Raw genomic sequence first — 17,219 nt, forward strand, 5'->3', positions numbered from 1 at the left:
ATCAGTGCTGTGTTTCACTTTTTCTAGATTAAAATCTCTTGGAGCAAAGATAAGGCCAAGCCATCTGAGAAAGTCTCCCTTAAAATCAGTACAACACAGCCAGGATCAGTAATTGGACTTTCAGTTGTTGATAAAAGTGCAAAGCTTCTGGGAGAAAGTAGTGACATAACAGAAGAATCTGTAAGTATATGGGAAAAGGAAGTTGTCATTATTGTATGAAAGATGTATGTTTGTGGAAATGTTACAGATTATATGCTGAACAAGCAATGTTCTTTGAGCATGATTTTTAACCTGTAATTATGCAATTTATTTTACTTTTGCAAGCCATATGAGTGGCAGAGACTGTAAGGCTTAAAAGGTAATAGGCACAGCATTTCCAATTCCAATCAATACTTCTTTGTTCTTCACTTGGTAAATTGTTAAGACTTGGCTGTTTCTTCTTTCAGAAAAGACAATGTCAGAAAACAACCCTAATGATTTCTTTGTGCTATTTAAAATTAATAATATAAAATAAAGATTTTTTTTCTTAATTGGGAGGGCAGAATAAATTATTCGTATGTTCAAATTACCTTTGGTTGCAGAAGCTCTACTGCATTTACAATTTGAAATAGATTACAATATATATAATTCCTAAAGTGCTTAAAGGACATAGCCTAAGTGCCATAAAATGTCAATGGGCTGTAGGCTTTATTCCAGGTTTATGTACAGTCTTGGTCACTCTTCCATTAACCATAAAACCACTACAACCTAACCCCCTTCATCCTGTCACAGCTTATTTTCTTTTGGACATGAGAGCTAAGCAACCTATAGCTCGTGGTACAGCTGTATGAATTAGCAACAGTGAAAGTTCTTAAAATGTGAGTTGGCATTCAGTCTGTGGATGATTTTGTTTTTTTTTTTCCTTAGGTCCTCCATGAGCTCAATTTATACAGCACAGTGCAGTATTTCCCCCTGGTCAGAGGTTCTTTTGGTGTATTTCAGGTACTGGGGTTTTCTTCATAATTCTAGGCTGGTTTTTTTTTTTTTACTGCTTAGTGGTTTGAACGTCACTTGCTAGGAAAAAGTGAACTTTCTAACTTTTGCAATGTCGACAATGTAATGTTTTCATGGCTTATATGAGTTTCAAATTGTGAATCTTGTCAATATGTAATACTCTGAATGCCATATTTATAAGTCCATAAATACAGGTTGCTTTATGCCTGATATAGTCTTCACTTTGAAAAGTTTTCAGTTATTATTCAGATTCATATAATCTCAGTTTTTTAGGTTTATGTATATTATTTGCTTTAGTTTTATGCTTGCTTTGTGACTTTATTTACCTAAAAAGAAAGAAGAGAAAAATAAAATACATAAGCACTGTTGATGTCCTGAATGTCCTGTATTGAGATATACTGTATAAATTTTATCCAGAAATGCAGCCTTTGGGTATCAACTGATGCAGTTCTTGAGGAGGATAAGGAACATTTTCTTTGTAAGTAATATAACAAATGAAGCCAAATCCAATTTACTGAGTGGGGAAGGAGGTCCATGGGATAGGGCCCCTATTAAGTCTTCTTACTGTGCTGCACACAGGTTGCATCCAGCCTTGAAAATCATTACCATTTCAAAGGTTGAAGACATACAAAATTCATACGATCAGCATTTCAGCAATTTTCCTTTTTCACTGCAGTGACATTACCCCTAAAAGCCTGAGGATGAGTGGAGTTTTTGTTTGCAGCTCCAGTTGATATATATTGCAGTGGTTTGTCATGTGTAGCCAAATTACATCAGTTTCATCCACACTCCACCACAGATGTCATGTAGAAATTTGTGTGAAACTTTTTTATTCTTAAAATAAAAAAGTTCCTAGTATCCCAGAATTGTCTTACCGTATGTAACAAAGCTATAGATTAAACTCCAAACAATATATTAATTTGAATTTTCTTAACTGTATTTATTTGTGCTTTCTAAATATAGATTTTGGAGTAGGACAGTATTTTTTATTTTGTAGATGGTGGAATGATACCTATAGAGGATGGTTTTGGTGATGATATGCCGGTATCTAAAAATGGACCTCCTGATTTCACCAATCTCTATGTGAGGACACATTTTCCAGAGACTTGGCTTTGGACTGACATTAAAACAAGGTAAAAGTTAGAAGCAAAAGGAAAACAAAAGGAAAACTTTTTTTTTTTTTTTTTTTTGGTGTTTCAGTAGCATTCTGCACCAGTGCTGACGAACACTGCTTTAAAAATGTAGATTTATATTCTGCTACCACCTAGAGGCCACAAGTGAGATTGGAGATGGAAAAAATGAGAAATTGTACAACTGCACAAGAGAGGATTATGCCTGACTGAAGGCCTAGGAGTTTCAGTAGAAGTTAGATAAAAGTCCTGAAGACAAAAGGAATAAACCCTTACTTTTACAAATGGGGAGATAATGGATAGGGAGACCTAGCCTCTTTCTCTACAGTATATAAAAAGATGGGTGATTAGCCCAGAAAGGGAAATCTCTTGCTATCTGCACCTAATTCAGTGAATAGATCAAACTGTCAAGTGATGGTGAAATCTGACCTGTGTCGTGAAGAACAAATCTTGTATTCTTTTACAGTTGAGAAGTTCAGGAAGCAACCATCACCTGGGATTGTTTTAAAGGACCTGTAACAGTGGATTACATGTAATGTGATCCAGTGTAATTGCCTTCAATTCATGTAATTTAAAATAAATAAAATTTTAAAAATAATTTTGATTCCATCACAGTATTTCTAAATGGTTAGAAAAAGGAAAATGGATAATGAGCAACTTTCCTTTTGAGGAATTTGGACTTAATTTTTCCAGCATTTTAAACATATGTGTCCACTTAATGATGTCTGTAAATGGATGGTTCTGAAAGTCTGCTCTCCCCTTGTGCCATCAGATCTGACACAGAAACCACAGTGGATGCCATTGTTCCTGACACCATCACATCCTGGGTAGCCAGTGCTTTTGTGGTCTCTGAAAGCGGCGGGCTCGGAGTGACGACTGCTCCGGTGGAGGTACCATCTCACTAGAGAGTTCTCCTCTAGGGCTGGTTACACTGCCGGTTCTTGCTGGACTCCAATTTAGTTCTAACAGTAGCATCTTCTTGTACTAATGAAGAGATTGAGAGTCCATGTGTGTTCAAGCTGTAGAGAAAACATCACTGAAAACATACATGATACTGTATCTACCTTCCCTTCCTGCTCATATGAATATCTAAGACTGCACACAGATATTTGGATGCCTGTTTCTGTTGGAGAGGGTTTTTTTGTTAAATTACTTCCAGGATGTGCCCATTTCAGAATCTTTGTATGTTGGAAGGCAGAGTGACTCTTTGGGAACAGTGTTCCGTGTTTTCTTGGCTCTGCCCAGAGAGCAGTCCGTGAGTTGGTAATTCATGCAGTGAGGTTTGCACAGACTGGCAGGGGAGAGGTGGCTGGGATGTGAGAGGAATTTGCCTGCTGTTCTGCTAACACTTATGCCTAATGCTTACCCCATGAGGGAGAACAGTTGATTTAAGGCTAAACTGATCTGTCAAAAGCAGTCCTAGAGTAAAAACAGGTACAACCTGCTGTAGGTAAACTTGCAGGGGGCTTGGACTAAATGTCATCCAGAGGTCCCTCCCAACACATTCTCTGATCTGTAATAGGTGCTGAGTTTTGGATGACTTAACTTGAGGAGCAGAGTGGACACTGAGAGCTGGCATGGGATGAGAGTCCCGTAGCTCCCAAATTCCTGTGTCCTGAGGCTCTTTTCTTGCTTCCAAGTGTTTGAGGAGTTCAGCAATTTAAGCTAAATTTAGCAGCCCTCAGGTTAGATCTCTAACCTGAGATTCCCAGTGTACAAGTGCAGTTGTCCCAGGATCACACTGTATTCAATGAAACCACTACTTAGAGAAGTGTTTAGCCTGTTTAAAATATGAATTAATTCTTGAAGTCTCATTTAGTTAGTATTTTACACACACAGAAGAATCTGTCCATTCATTATGTGAAGTTCCTAGAGAAACTATGTTCCTATCAAAGACAACTTCACTTCATACCTGAGTTTAGAAAGGCTGAGTCTGTGGTAGTGAGCTGTAGATTTCCATCTTGGTTCCTGGACTAGTGTCAGCATAGCCTGAAGACAGCCAACTTACCCATTTAAGTTCTCATGCCCTCAAATTCTTGGGGAGGGGCAATTTTTGAGATCCAAGCTGAGATCTAGGTCCAGATTTCACAGTTGGCTGCTAAACCAGACACAGAGCTTGTGCTTTGAATATCCTGACCTAAACTCCACTACAGAATTTGGAGCCCAATCTGGATTTTGTGGCTAAGGCTCCTTTGAGACTGGAATCTTGTTTCTTGTTTCTTTCACTTGGCTTGGCAGAGATGGGACAGAAAGAGGAATAGTTTTCTGATTAAAACTGTAAGGAAATACACACTTGGCCTCTCATCCTCAAATGCGAGAAGGCTCCAAGTAGAACAGATGTTGAGATAATAGTGTAGCTATAATCACCCTCATGCACTGTTCAGTATTCTCTATTGTTGGGACATTTAGGTTGTACTTAGAGTTCCATATGGCTGAAACATGTTAATCAGTACCATACAGAGAGGCAAGCAAAAGAAAGACATGAGAAATGTAATGGGGGAAATAAATGACATCTGCGTGCTTTATGTCATGTACTGCTTTGCATCACGGTTTTATTTTGACTTCTCCTACACAGAGTGTCAGTAATTTTACTCAGCTGTATTTTTGTAATATACTGGCATATTCCTGAGTGTAAAACTTCAGTTTTAAAGAAGAGTAAAACAAAAACAACAAAGAAAACAGGAACATAGGGAAAGCCTTTACTATGAACAAACCTATAAGTCTCCATCAGAACTTCTCTAATGTTTAATATCTAAAGAAGTTTATGACTCTGAGAGCTTCACAACTTTTTTTTTTTAGGGAAAGTATTGGAATATTTGCTAGCTAGAAAAAAAAAGCTGAGGGATTTTTGTTTCTGAAACTCTAAATGCTTGGAAGATGTTTTTAAATGCAAGCTGAATTAAAGTACTTTTTAGTTGACATTTTGATAATAAGGGATAGCATGTCTCAGCCATTCTTATTGTACAGATGTTCATAAGCAGTGAAATTTTGATCCCATTCAGCTTGATAAGACCTTACCATTGACTTCTTAGAGGCAAGATTTCTTCCAAAACCCTCTGTTCACAGATAAAAGAAACTGCTTGCTGGTATACTTCTGCAGTTTATATTTTAATTAAGATAGTATGTATTTTTAGAAGTATAGCTAAAGAACTTATGCTAAGATTAATCTTCCTAAATAAAAAAAAAAAAAAAACAACATTGTAAGGTGCAAAATTTGGGTGAGGCAGTTATTTAGTTACTGGTGTGTTGACATGAGGATAGGTCAACTGACATTGATCCATCACTTGTGTACTCAAAGCAATTCAGTTACCTTAATGAGAGCTCAGGACAGAGCACAGCTTCCAAGCTTGTCGGATGATAGACTCATAGTCCAAATTCAGTTGCCTCTGTTGGGACTGCCCTGTCAAAGCTGTTGGCATCTCTCATCTGAACGGTGTCTCTAAAGGTGCTAATGACCAGAAGTACCTTCTCCTCCTGTTTCAGCTCTGCAGTAATATGTTTTGTCAGCTGTAGAGTACAGATAAACATTATTCTGTCATTGAATTTAAAAGTGATTGGAAGACATGTTGTATAGTAATTTTCTTTCTAGTCTCTGCTTTTAAGGGTTCATGACTGATTTTGTTTTGCAGCTAGAAGTTTTTCAGCCTTTTTTCATTTTCCTGAACCTTCCATACTCTGTCATAAGAGGAGAGCAGTTCATTTTGGAAGTGAACATCTTTAATTATTTGAAAGAAGAAGCTGAGGTAACATAACAATTTCTTTATATTTCAATGTTACTAGATATTGCTGGGTTTTCATCACTGATGGAGACCATGTCTTTCTTTGTGAGAACTGGTATATTTTCTTCAGAGGGCAGACCTATTTCTCTGTACACAAAACAGGTGGCAGCTTATGAAAGCACCTTTTCAAAATCAACACTTTGTATTGCAAATGTTACTGTATTTACAGGTTACTGTGATCCTGGATATCAATGATGCTTTTGAAATTATTCTAACATCCAATGAAATAAATACTACAGCAAATCAACAATCTATATCTGTACCAAGTGAAGATGGGAAAACTGTTCAATTCCCAATCAAGCCAAAACAGCTGGGAGAGATTCCCATCAAAGTGACAGCAATATCGTCTGCTGCTTCTGATGCTGTTATCCAGAAAATTATAGTCAAGGTAAACAGTCTGCAGCTTGCCTTATTCCTGAAGTAAATTGTTCCCAAAACCAGGCTACATAGTGCAGCAAAAAGGCAAACCAGTGTACTTGTCGCCTCTTGCTCTGCTTGACTGGTTTGGAGTCAGGTGGCTTTAAGTAGAAAATACTTCTTATAAAACAAATTTTTAAAAGTCCTTTAAAATTCTTTAGATCCCCTTCCAGGAATGAACCCATAGATCTGTTCTATTACAGATAGTTTGTCCAATGCTTCTTGAAAGCTGTTTTTGTATCACTGAACCCATGGTGCTGCAGCTCATTTAACAACCTGTGCAGAGTGGACCTGGTGACTGTTTTAGATGAGTGCAATCGATTTTGCCGTACATCTGCCTTTCATTCGGGCCTATTTTTGATTAATATTTCTGTATTTTGGTACAGGTGGAATTTTAGCTTCCAGATTTTCTGGTAAACCAGACACTGATAAGACTTGCCTAGATTTGGATGTCTAAGTCTGATTCAGGTTAGGCTCCATTTCAGTGGAAGGTGGTAGATATTTGTGTATCTCATCCTGCAGTAAAAGTTTAAGATTATAGGACCAAACAATGGGTGAGGTTGGAAGGGAGTAGCATGACCTTCCTGCTCAGGGCAGGATCAACTACAGAAGGATACTCAGAATCCCTGTCTTTATTTTTATAGGCTGAAGGATTGGAACAGACATATTCTCAGACAGTCCTTTTGGATTTGACTGGGAATAAACGACAAACAGTGTCAAAAACTTTGGAATTCACTTTTCCTTCTGATGTTGTAAGTGACAGTGGGAGAGTGCAGGTCACTGCTGTTGGTAAGAATTAACTTACACTGTTTCTATCATTAGGGAATGAATTAAGGCATTAATTTTTATTTGTCTGCAATGTAAATAGGTTGAATCATTAAGTCACAGTAATTTACCATCATGCATTATGCTAAACATAGGGAGACCTTATGGATGGAGTGTTCTATTCCTTTAATTTGTTTAATTTATGACAATATGGTGTTTGTAAGGTATTTTCAGAGTTACAGGTTAGATTTTGGTCAGGAAGGTCCTGCAAAGTTTTCTAGTATCCTGTTCTAATTATTCTGTCTGCAGAATGATACCTATAACCTGACTAACTGTTGTTTACTGTGACACCTAGGCTTTGATAACAGTAGGTGAGAGAAGAAATAAATGAAGTTTCAAATACATACCACTATTGAAACATTTTCCTGGATTAAATAGATGTTGGTTTTGTGGGGTTTTGTTTGTTTGGTTAGGGATTTTTTGTTTTTGTTTTTGGTTTTTTTTTTTAAATGGCAACTCTTTGAACTCTTTGAAATTACTCTGTAGTTGGAAGGGTCTGTAGGGAGCTGCATCAGTGGGCATGAAGTGCTGAAGGAGATGAAGTATGAAGTATCTTTTCTGCCTGCTTAGAGGTGTTTAGTAGAAACATTCCTAATATATCATATTTTCTCCCAATTTAGATTATAACACCTATTATATATGAAGTGTGCATTTATTTGTAGTAAGCTTTAGTTTATTTTGGTTGAATTTTATCTTTCAGGTGATTTACTGGGGCCTTCTATCAACGGTTTGTCATCATTGATTAAGATGCCTTATGGCTGTGGTGAACAGAATATGATCAATTTTGCTCCGAATGTTTATATTTTGCAATATTTGACTAAAACCAGGCAGCTGAGAGAGGATATTAGATCAAAAGCAGTATCGTTTATGAGAAAAGGTCTGTATGCATAAAATAAGGATGTTAGATTTTTAAGAGCTTTTCCTAGTAAAAAAGATCTCTGTGACTCTGCATCTGGTGTTAGTAATATTGCTCAGTTTGTGTCATGAGAACTGGAAGAGAAACTCACTTTTTTCTTTTTCTTCCACTTTATTCTAAGTTGATATAATTAGAGAGCAAATTGTTTACAAGGGCAAGTTTTCTCAGAAAGAAGTTGTTGGTTTTGTATAAATGCTTTTTTTCATCTGTGAAATGTGTTTTAGAAGGTAATTCACGCGGATTTCCTAGATGGTTATTACTTCTCGTCTGATAAAACCACATGAGAGCAAACATTTCTGATCTCTGTCTGAAGCACAGCAGTTCAAAATGAGTCAGTGAGCAGAGTGAGCCATGTTCATCCCACGTCTTCAGTGACACATCCTGACCTGACATGTCCTTGTAGAGCTCAAGGAGTGGCATTTGATCTCATAGCTGGCTTTTTTGCCCACACAAACTTTAGGCTTGGTCAGAAGTGAACTCTGTGCCAGAAATCAAAAGCTGGAAAATTTTAGTTGGAAACTGTTACATATTTGAATCAGGAGATACGCCAGAACATCACAAACTTTGGAGACCACAGTTGCACTCTGGCTTTTGGATCAGACAGTGTCTGACTGTGGTGTCCCACACTCATCATGAGTCAGTCTCCATGCTGAGCCTGCTTCTCAGAGAGCAGTGACACCAGCCCCATGTGAGCTACACCCCTACTAAGGCATCGTGATGACATTTTCAATTCTTGTTTACTCTCTCTAAGTCTTTTGTGTTTGATTTTTTTAAGTTGTTGACATTTCCCCTGGAAAAGGCACAACAAAATAAATTTGCCTTTCATCAGGATTCCAATTTTCTGTCAAAGCAGTTAAATGAATTTTTTTTTAAACACTTCCTACTACATAGTTTAGTTGAAAAGTACAGTGGGGAGAAAGAGATGTGTTATGTAAACAGCTACTCTGAAGTTTGTAAGCAATCTGTCACTCTTTTAAGACTGAGCTTTGGTACCATAGTTTTCTGAAGTTTTCCAATAGTGGATTTATTTAAGTTATTTCAAAGCAAATGAAAATTACAGGCTTAAATGTCACTTACATGCAGATTGTATTGTGTTCTTAACTTTGTTCTAAGGCTCTGAAATGAGGTACGTGTTTTTAACACTGTAGGTGCCAGAACATTAAGTATGCTGAAATATATGTAACCTTAACATAGAAAAGAACCACAATCTAAAAATATTCTGGCTTTTTTGCTTTATTTTAATAATTGTTTTCTGTTGTTGCACTGATTATTTTTTCAAGTGTAATCTTCAAGTTGAAATTAACTTTAGCTTAAGATGTAATTTTTATAGACTCAGTTTTTGAAAGGATTGTTATGAAGTTTAATTGAAAACAGACTATTTCGCATGTCATAATTCACCAAGTATTGAAAAAAGTAACCTCAGAATCTGAAGTAAATATAATTAATTTATGGCTAAACACTTGTGAGAAGAAGGGATCATATAGCTAGCAGAAACTGCTATGTGCTCTTTCTTTTAGCAGTTTTATTTACTTAGAACAAAGGCAAAGCCAAAGAAAAGTTGCCTTTTAAGCACATTTCTTAATTGTGGTAATGACAAATCCCATCTTTAAATCACTTTTTCTGAAATGAAAAAAAACCCTGGTTGGTCTAAAAGCTTTTTTATTAGACCCAAAGAGGTAAAGATTTTGAGCAGAATTTCCAAGCTGTGTAAAAGGTGAGATCCTTTAGTCTTCCACATCTTTCTGAAGTCCTTTCCATCCTGATACATTCCTATTTCAGCCTTGTGAGGTCTTTTCAGCGAGCCTCCTACATCTCTTGGGTTCCAGCCAGCCCTCTGAGAATATCAGTGGACATCTTCATAATAGGATCCTTCTTTTCCTTCCGTGTGTTGACGTTTTTCACGTGTGACTGAGCGCCCGCTGGACCGAGCGCGGCAGTTCGCGGGAGCCTCCAGCTCTCCTGTTCCAGCGTTCCTGCGGGCGTTCCCGTGTTAGATACGCTCGTGCTGGGAGACTTTTTCGTGACTGCAGCAGGGCTGGCACTGAGACGAAAGCAAACAGAATGTAGGAAATAGCTGAGTGATCTCTCCCCCTCTGGTTCTGCTCATCTTTCTGATCCCTCCCCAGCCTATGTTCTGAGATGAATTTGTGCCTCTGTAAGGGCTGCCCGGCAGTCTCTGTTAAGCAGGCTGAAAGCTGTAGTCTAGTGCTTTTACACTACCAGCAGGATGGTGATTATAATACTTATTGCTGTGTGTTGCCAGTTCTGCAAAGAGGCAGAAGACCTTATTTTCAGGTCTTGCAGTCAGATACTTTTGAAGAGGAAGCAGTCTATATATATACATGTATTTGTGCTCCTCACAGAACATTATTTGGAGGCTTAAACTTTGACAGTGAATTTGTTTTTCTTGGGGAGAAATGGCACTCATTCCTTCTTCTTTTTCCTTCCACTTAGTATCATTAACTGAGCTGATAGGTGTGTCTGTATCTGAAAGATTCACCAGTTTTAGTGATGTAATTAGCCACTGTCATGCTAAATACATAATAAACCCCCTATATTAAAGCAAAAATTTCGATTGCAAATTCTTCTAAAGAAGACTCAAAAGCTAGATTTCTTGCTACAGGGGTTACATGGGAAGGTACCCAGATATACTGTAGCAGATTCATAGCTTTATTTCTCATTCTCTTCTATTGCAGACAGACCATGACTAGGAATTCATTTTATACTGGCACTTAGATTGAGGCACCAGGCCATTTGTTCCTCAGTGATTAGGGGTATGGTTCACTCTCTGTGCATCTGCAGTCAGGATGGTATGGAAGTAGGTGATTAATTCTTTATTAGTGAAAGCAAGGAACATTTTTCTGGGATGTTGTAGCTGGATAGACCTCACGGGACATATTTGCGTACATTCATTCATTTGTGTAGGACTTACTGATGGTTGCCTGAGAGTTTTCTTTCTGCCTGTCTGATTCTGTATTGTGTCTGTATCTATCAGGTCTTCAATTAATGAGTATATTTTCTTAATTATAATAGCTAAAATAGTCAAACCAAGGGAAAAGGCAAAGTGGAGGGACAGAAATAATGTGTTATGAAATGCTGTAAATAGATGCTGTTACTATTCTGGATTCACAAATGGCAGGCAAAATGCAAGGAAGAAAGGCTTTAGATACCAGAAACTACAGTGAGTAGCATATCATAGGAAGCTCTTAATTTCTAACATGAATGAACACTGGTTCTGTGCAGAGGTCATGTATGAGTGAGAATGCTGCTGGTGGTTGTGAGCAGCCATTGAGGCCTTTTATTATGGGTGTCCTGCAGTCAGGAGATAGCTGCACTTGTTCAGGATATTGAAAAAATCTTAGGGTAACATTTTAAATGGTTCTTCTTAGGATTTCAGGATCTTCAGGGCTTTTGAAATTTTTCACTCATTTCAGAACAACCAATTTCAACTTGCTTTTTCTGATGGCAAGCCTACTGATTTGTCAAAAAACACCTGAAGAGGAGGCCTGGTTTTCCAGCAGCATTTGTTGCCTTGTCCTTCCAGTTAGATAACACTCAATTTTTGCTTGTGCTGTAAAGATGGGGTACTTCTGCATGTACACAAGATCCCCGAAATGATGAAGCAATGAACTATAGCTGCATCTCTGCTCTGCTCTCACTGCTGTGCTCCTGGAATCCCCGGGTGTGGGAGCACATCTCTGCACTGGTTGGGTGGCTGATGAGCAGCCACAGGAGTTTCTGGTTCTCCTTTTGTAGATGGGTCCTTCCTATTGCTGCCCACTTCCTCACCATTTTTTACATGGTTTTGTGTGTCCCTGCATATTTGGGAGTTTTTTTATGAAATACAAGCTTAAGTAGTGCCCTTCTCAACCTTAGAAAATGCCTTGGTTCATATCAGCAGTTTCAGGTCCAGTTTGTGCAGAAACCCACATAAGAGGAAAGTGTTCAATACCTGTCTCTACTTTTCCACTTCAGGCTACCAAAGAGAGCTGCTTTTCCAGAGGGATGATGGCTCTTTTAGTGCCTTTGGAAATGAAGATCCCTCTGGGAGCACATGGTGAGTAGTTCTGCCAGAAATCATTGTGGAATTTTAGTTTTTTAGATATTTTCCCTGCATCTGAAAAGTTTTTGTGAAGCTGGTAAAAGTTTCCAGCTGTATTAGCCTTCTGCCTGGTTTTCATTAGGTGTTTAGGCCAACTCCTAAGTCTTTCTTGCTGGATAGCATATTGTCAAAGGCATTATTAGGGCAAGGCTTTTTAATTTTGGGAAAAAAAAAAAAGGAATGATGAATTATTTTAACCAGATAAATAGTTTAGTCTGAAGGGTTTTTTTTTCTCTTGCTTTCCTCAAAGGAATGAAGAATTACAATTAAATTAGTTATTCTTGCACTTGACTGAAACCATTTAGGGCTGTGTGATCATCACTGCTTCAATCAGATTATCACTTCTTTCCATACTGGAAGCTGAAGACTGACTGAGACATTTTGTAGGGAGTCAACAGAGTTATTGGTGGTAAAAATTTGTTGTACTTGCATCTGTCACACTTCCTTTTATTGAGACTGTAAACACAGCTGAAAAAGTCTTTTCAGTGCTGAGTTTCAGTCCAGGATGCATACTCCAGAGCATAGTCATGGAAGCCAGATAGATAATGGAGGGAGGTTCCAGTGCTTTGTTCTGCTAACCCTTGCTCAGTTTAGATGTACTGACGTATTTCAGCACATGCTTCAATCCCTGTTGCTGTGCTACTGAATGAGACTTACTTCTGGACTCAGTGGGCATCTTTCATTGACATCAGCAGGATTTGCCTTTGACTCAATATTGATGGATTGGAAGATGAAGATTGTTTACCTGTACTGGCAACTCTAGTACTTGAATAGTGCAGTGACAAGTTACATGAATGCACATTTGGAAAGAAGGGAGTCGAGGGATAATGTGGGATTAATAATAAAACAACCAAGGTTGTTTCAAGGATATCATTACAGGGATAGTGCTGGTAGTTAACATCAAACCCGTTACTGCATTACTTTGTAAATTATAACTTCTGTCTAGCAACAGAAGGCAGGAGAGCAATGTTTGAATAAAGATGCACTTGTGCTGGCAGACTCAGAGTCTATACTCTGTATTTATTTTTAAAACATAGCTGCAGAAGGGGTGATCTTCAGGAAAAAGGACATATCTTATTTTTTGGCGGGTTTAGTCTACTTGCTTATCTGGATGAGGCATGCATTTTGCTCTGCTTGGTAGGGGTGTGTAGAGCACCTTATGCTTTATAATATTCTTATATAATCTGAAACAGAGGAAGCTGTAATGCATGGCTAATTTTGACTTACTTGATGAACTTTCCCCCAAGGTTATCAGCTTTTGTATTGAGATGTTTCCTTCAAGCTCGTCCATTCATAGATATTGACGAAGATGTACTCATGGATACAGCTAAATGGATTGTCCGTCACCAGAAACTGAATGGAGAGTTCCAGGAGCCTGGGAAAGTGTTACACAGTGATCTTCAAGGAGGCACCAACAATCCAATTACTCTCACAGCTTACATCATGTCATCCCTCCTAGGGTTCCCAGATAAACAGGTATTGGAATTCATAAATATAATTCATAGTTAGGAGAATGCTTCATAAATTTTCATAGTACCTGGCAAAAATAGAAATAGAGGAATATTTGAACACAGACAAACTCTAACCTCATTTTGTTAAATATCCCTTACCTATATACCTTAGCTCTTCAGTTTTATATTTGCAAAATCTAAAGGCAGTTTCTGTTAGCAAGAATACTGTCATGACTTGAGTCCAAGAACTTGGAAAGAAATTTCTTGGGGGGAACTAGTCTCAAAGATATTAAGCCATTCCAATTGATTTAATTGAAATTACTCATTTTCATAAAGACAGTGTCAGATCAAAAGGCTTGCCTTTGTGATTCATGTGTCACTCTGAAAGAGATTTTCATTGTTTCTTGGCTGTGGTTTTGGGCTAGCAATTTCTGTGGTTCAGTGAAAATTTTTCTTTTACATTTTTCTATTCCAAGACGTATGTCATTCACTGTACATTCTTCAATATTATCTTGATTTCCAGCATGCTTACGCCATCAAGACTGCTACAAACTTTCTAGAAGATAAATTAGAAGAAGGCATTTCAGATAATTACACATTGGCACTTGTGACATATGCATTGTCCTGGGCAAAAAGTCCAAGAGCAAAGGAAGCACTGAATATGCTGAACCAGAGGGCAGAACGCCAAGGTACTGCACAAATATCTTACACAGTTGTACAGATAGATTTTTGTCAAATTTAAAAATGTTTATCATATAATATCTGCAACTCTGTGTTCAGAATTCAAGTCTGTTCAGAGTACGATATAGAGAATTAGCTAAGAAGTCCCAAGACATAAGAAGTATTCATAAATGAGTGGCAATTCACAACAAGGCTTGGGCCTTCAGTCTCAGTTACTGTGTTCCTGATAGGACTACTGTGATGCTGTTGGAGGACATGACTTGTCAGTTTTCCTGTTTTACTATGCACCTCGTATGATCAGCCTGGTTAAAGAGAGAGAGATGGATGAAGTTCACTATTCCAATGTAGTTTGGAGAGATCAGGAGGGTATTGGGGAGCAATGAGTATTAGAAAGAAGAGGTGAAGTATTGGACTTTCTGTAAGGCAATGCAGAGGTCTGTTGCACTTTCTCTAGGGACCTATCATCTCAGTATATTTAAACTCTTCCAAGTTCATCTGAATTCTTTTTCCTAATTTGGGGGAAGAACAGACCATATGGAGTAGAAGAAATGGAAGTTTTTGGCTCAAAATAGTAACTGTCGTCTTGAAGAATCCAAATTTGGATTTGTATTGTAGCCTAGCAACAGAGCCTTTTGAGTATCTGTCTATGTTTACTGAGTTAGGCCTTTTGGACAGTCACTTCTTGGAAGAGAAGAAGTCATTTTTTTGGGAAGGCTTTACTCAAGAATGAGTCTATTGAGCAGCTGTGCTGCCTGAGGTGCCTTCTCTGGTCCTGAGAGAAGGGAGCACTAGAACAACAAGGTGGCCTTTTCAGAAGGGCTTCTTTATGTGAGCACTTCAGGCTGACAAGGAAAGGATCAGTGTAAAGTTCACTGAAATCTGTTGAGTGACTGTTTAGACTCCAGCTTTTTTGTGTCTAGATCCAAACATTGCTGAGGAAGTACCTTATGGACCACACACCTAAACATTAACACGATGTCATAGATCCTTGCTAGAGCCCATGTGTAAGCATTAATGAAGAGGTTTCCCCTAAGACTTTCCCAGAAATCCAAAGACTTCAGTCTGTGGATCTGGTTATTGTTTGTTCCTTTTACAGGAGAATTTCGTTTTTGGGTAACACCTGCTTCTGAAATTTCTGACTCATGGCAGCCACGGTCCATTGATATTGAACTTGCAGCATATGCTCTGCTCTCTCACTTTCATCAAGACAGATTAGCCGAAGGGATTCCTGTTATGAAATGGTTAAGTCATCAAAGAAATCACCTTGGGGGATTTTCATCTACTCAGGTAATATCTTGTCTTAAGGGGTTTTGCTATACTTTCTAAACAAGCAGTGTATATTTCAAAATTAAAAAGGTCCATTCTTACATAATAATTACTGAGTTTTGTTTTGCTGTAGCTGCCCTGGTTATGTACATTATTGGCATCTTACTCCTGAACTGCCAGTTTTCGTATTTTTGGCAAGTCTAATAAAAAAGGGAATTAGAAGGAGACCTTCTTTATATAATATACTAACAACAAATTAACAAGAAATAGTAGAGCCTGTGGAAAAGTAATTAAACATATTTTCAAAATAACTATGATGAATATATATGCTTACTTCCTTTCCAAAAAGAGTAGCCTCTTTTTATTGTTGCCATGTGTGGGTCATCAAACTCCTAAAAGCTATTAACTTAGCAATTAACTGAAGGGAGTAGGTTTTAGAAAAACAGCCTAATCTAATCCCTCTTTTGGCAGTTGGTCTTAACTTACTAATGTATTTTGTCCTTACTATTGCATAGATTTTTGATGGGCCATGAAATTTGGAATATCTTTACTATCTCCAGGAGGTTTCCATGTTATTGAAGCCATGTCTTGTAAGCTGTGCTGGCAACCAAAAAATTAGATAGTACTTTGGATTGCATTGGTTTAAACTAGTTTTTAGATTAACTACAAATGCTGGTCACAGTAAAATGTCACATTTCATCATGCTTCTGCTTGGTACCAAGGTGTACAGCCTCTTCATTATTTTCACATGTTGGTTGGTATTAATCTGAGAGAAATGTGTTCTGAGTAAAATGCAATTTAAGAACCGGCCAGGTTCCCCTGAGGTATTAGTGCTTTCCTAATGTGTTAATTCTTGCTTATTATTTGAAGAGGTTAATTGAAACATTAAGTGACTTTAAAAAGCTTTTCTCTATTCTCCAGAAACCGATTTTACTTGGAAGTTTGAAAATCTATCATTTACCCTTGAGGGTAAAATTAAGAAATTAATTTAATCATTTTGTTCTTCCATAGTCTAAACTGTTTAGATTTGAAAATTTCTCCAATGTCTTGCTAGGTGCCTTTTTTAATTTGTAGAAATTACTCCATAGTTTTTTACTTAACTTTTAAGTTTGCTTTAAAAAATAATGTTTGGAGTGTTTCCTTCCATGAGTTACATAAGAAACTTGATATATTGTTGAACGATAAGGAGGAAAGCATTAAGTTGCATGTGTGATGCTTTATAAATTGGGTGTAGTAATTCACCATAATCTGTATACTTGATACAGCTTACTGTGAATTTGCAGTTGCTAATGAGCTGATCTTTCTGCATTTTAAGAAATCAGTGAAGCAGGTCATCTCAGACAAGGATGTGGCATGGGAAGGAGAGTGGATTTTTTATCAGTTAGAGTGAATAGTAAGCCCATCCTAGCCCCTTAAGGTGTGGCACAGTCACCATGGTCACCATGTTGTAGTGAATGAATTCCTGTTATGTTAGAATTTTGTTACTCAAAGCAGCCTAATTATAGATATAGTGTCTGTATGCCAAGGCTGAAAGGCCAATTTCTTCACTCTGACTGGTTAACAATAGGTGCAAAATGAACTGCATGAACAGTAAAAGTCCCTGAGATTAGAGACATATATTTGATTACTGTATTTCTTCCCAGAAAATAGTGGATGTTA

The 17,219-nt window shown here is 37.6% G+C and overlaps 1 protein-coding gene across 1 annotated transcript in view; it reads left to right on the forward strand.

Moving 5' to 3' along the window:
• CD109 (CD109 molecule) overlaps nucleotides 1-17,219 on the forward strand; it is a 70,425-nt gene that overhangs the window by 34,969 nt on the left and 18,237 nt on the right. Inside the window, exons 15-27 of the mRNA XM_041477478.1 lie at nucleotides 28-180; nucleotides 907-981; nucleotides 1,411-1,471; nucleotides 1,991-2,126; nucleotides 2,896-3,013; nucleotides 5,753-5,866; nucleotides 6,072-6,290; nucleotides 6,964-7,108; nucleotides 7,845-8,021; nucleotides 12,036-12,117; nucleotides 13,410-13,638; nucleotides 14,137-14,302; nucleotides 15,391-15,581. Of these exons, the coding sequence (XP_041333412.1) occupies nucleotides 28-180; nucleotides 907-981; nucleotides 1,411-1,471; nucleotides 1,991-2,126; nucleotides 2,896-3,013; nucleotides 5,753-5,866; nucleotides 6,072-6,290; nucleotides 6,964-7,108; nucleotides 7,845-8,021; nucleotides 12,036-12,117; nucleotides 13,410-13,638; nucleotides 14,137-14,302; nucleotides 15,391-15,581 (1,866 nt within the window). The remainder of the gene's footprint in view (nucleotides 1-27; nucleotides 181-906; nucleotides 982-1,410; nucleotides 1,472-1,990; nucleotides 2,127-2,895; nucleotides 3,014-5,752; nucleotides 5,867-6,071; nucleotides 6,291-6,963; nucleotides 7,109-7,844; nucleotides 8,022-12,035; nucleotides 12,118-13,409; nucleotides 13,639-14,136; nucleotides 14,303-15,390; nucleotides 15,582-17,219) is intronic.

This window comes from Pyrgilauda ruficollis, unplaced genomic scaffold, assembly GCF_017590135.1.
Source record: "Pyrgilauda ruficollis isolate IOZ18807 unplaced genomic scaffold, ASM1759013v1 scaffold40, whole genome shotgun sequence".
Taxonomy (NCBI): Eukaryota; Metazoa; Chordata; class Aves; order Passeriformes; family Passeridae; genus Pyrgilauda; species Pyrgilauda ruficollis.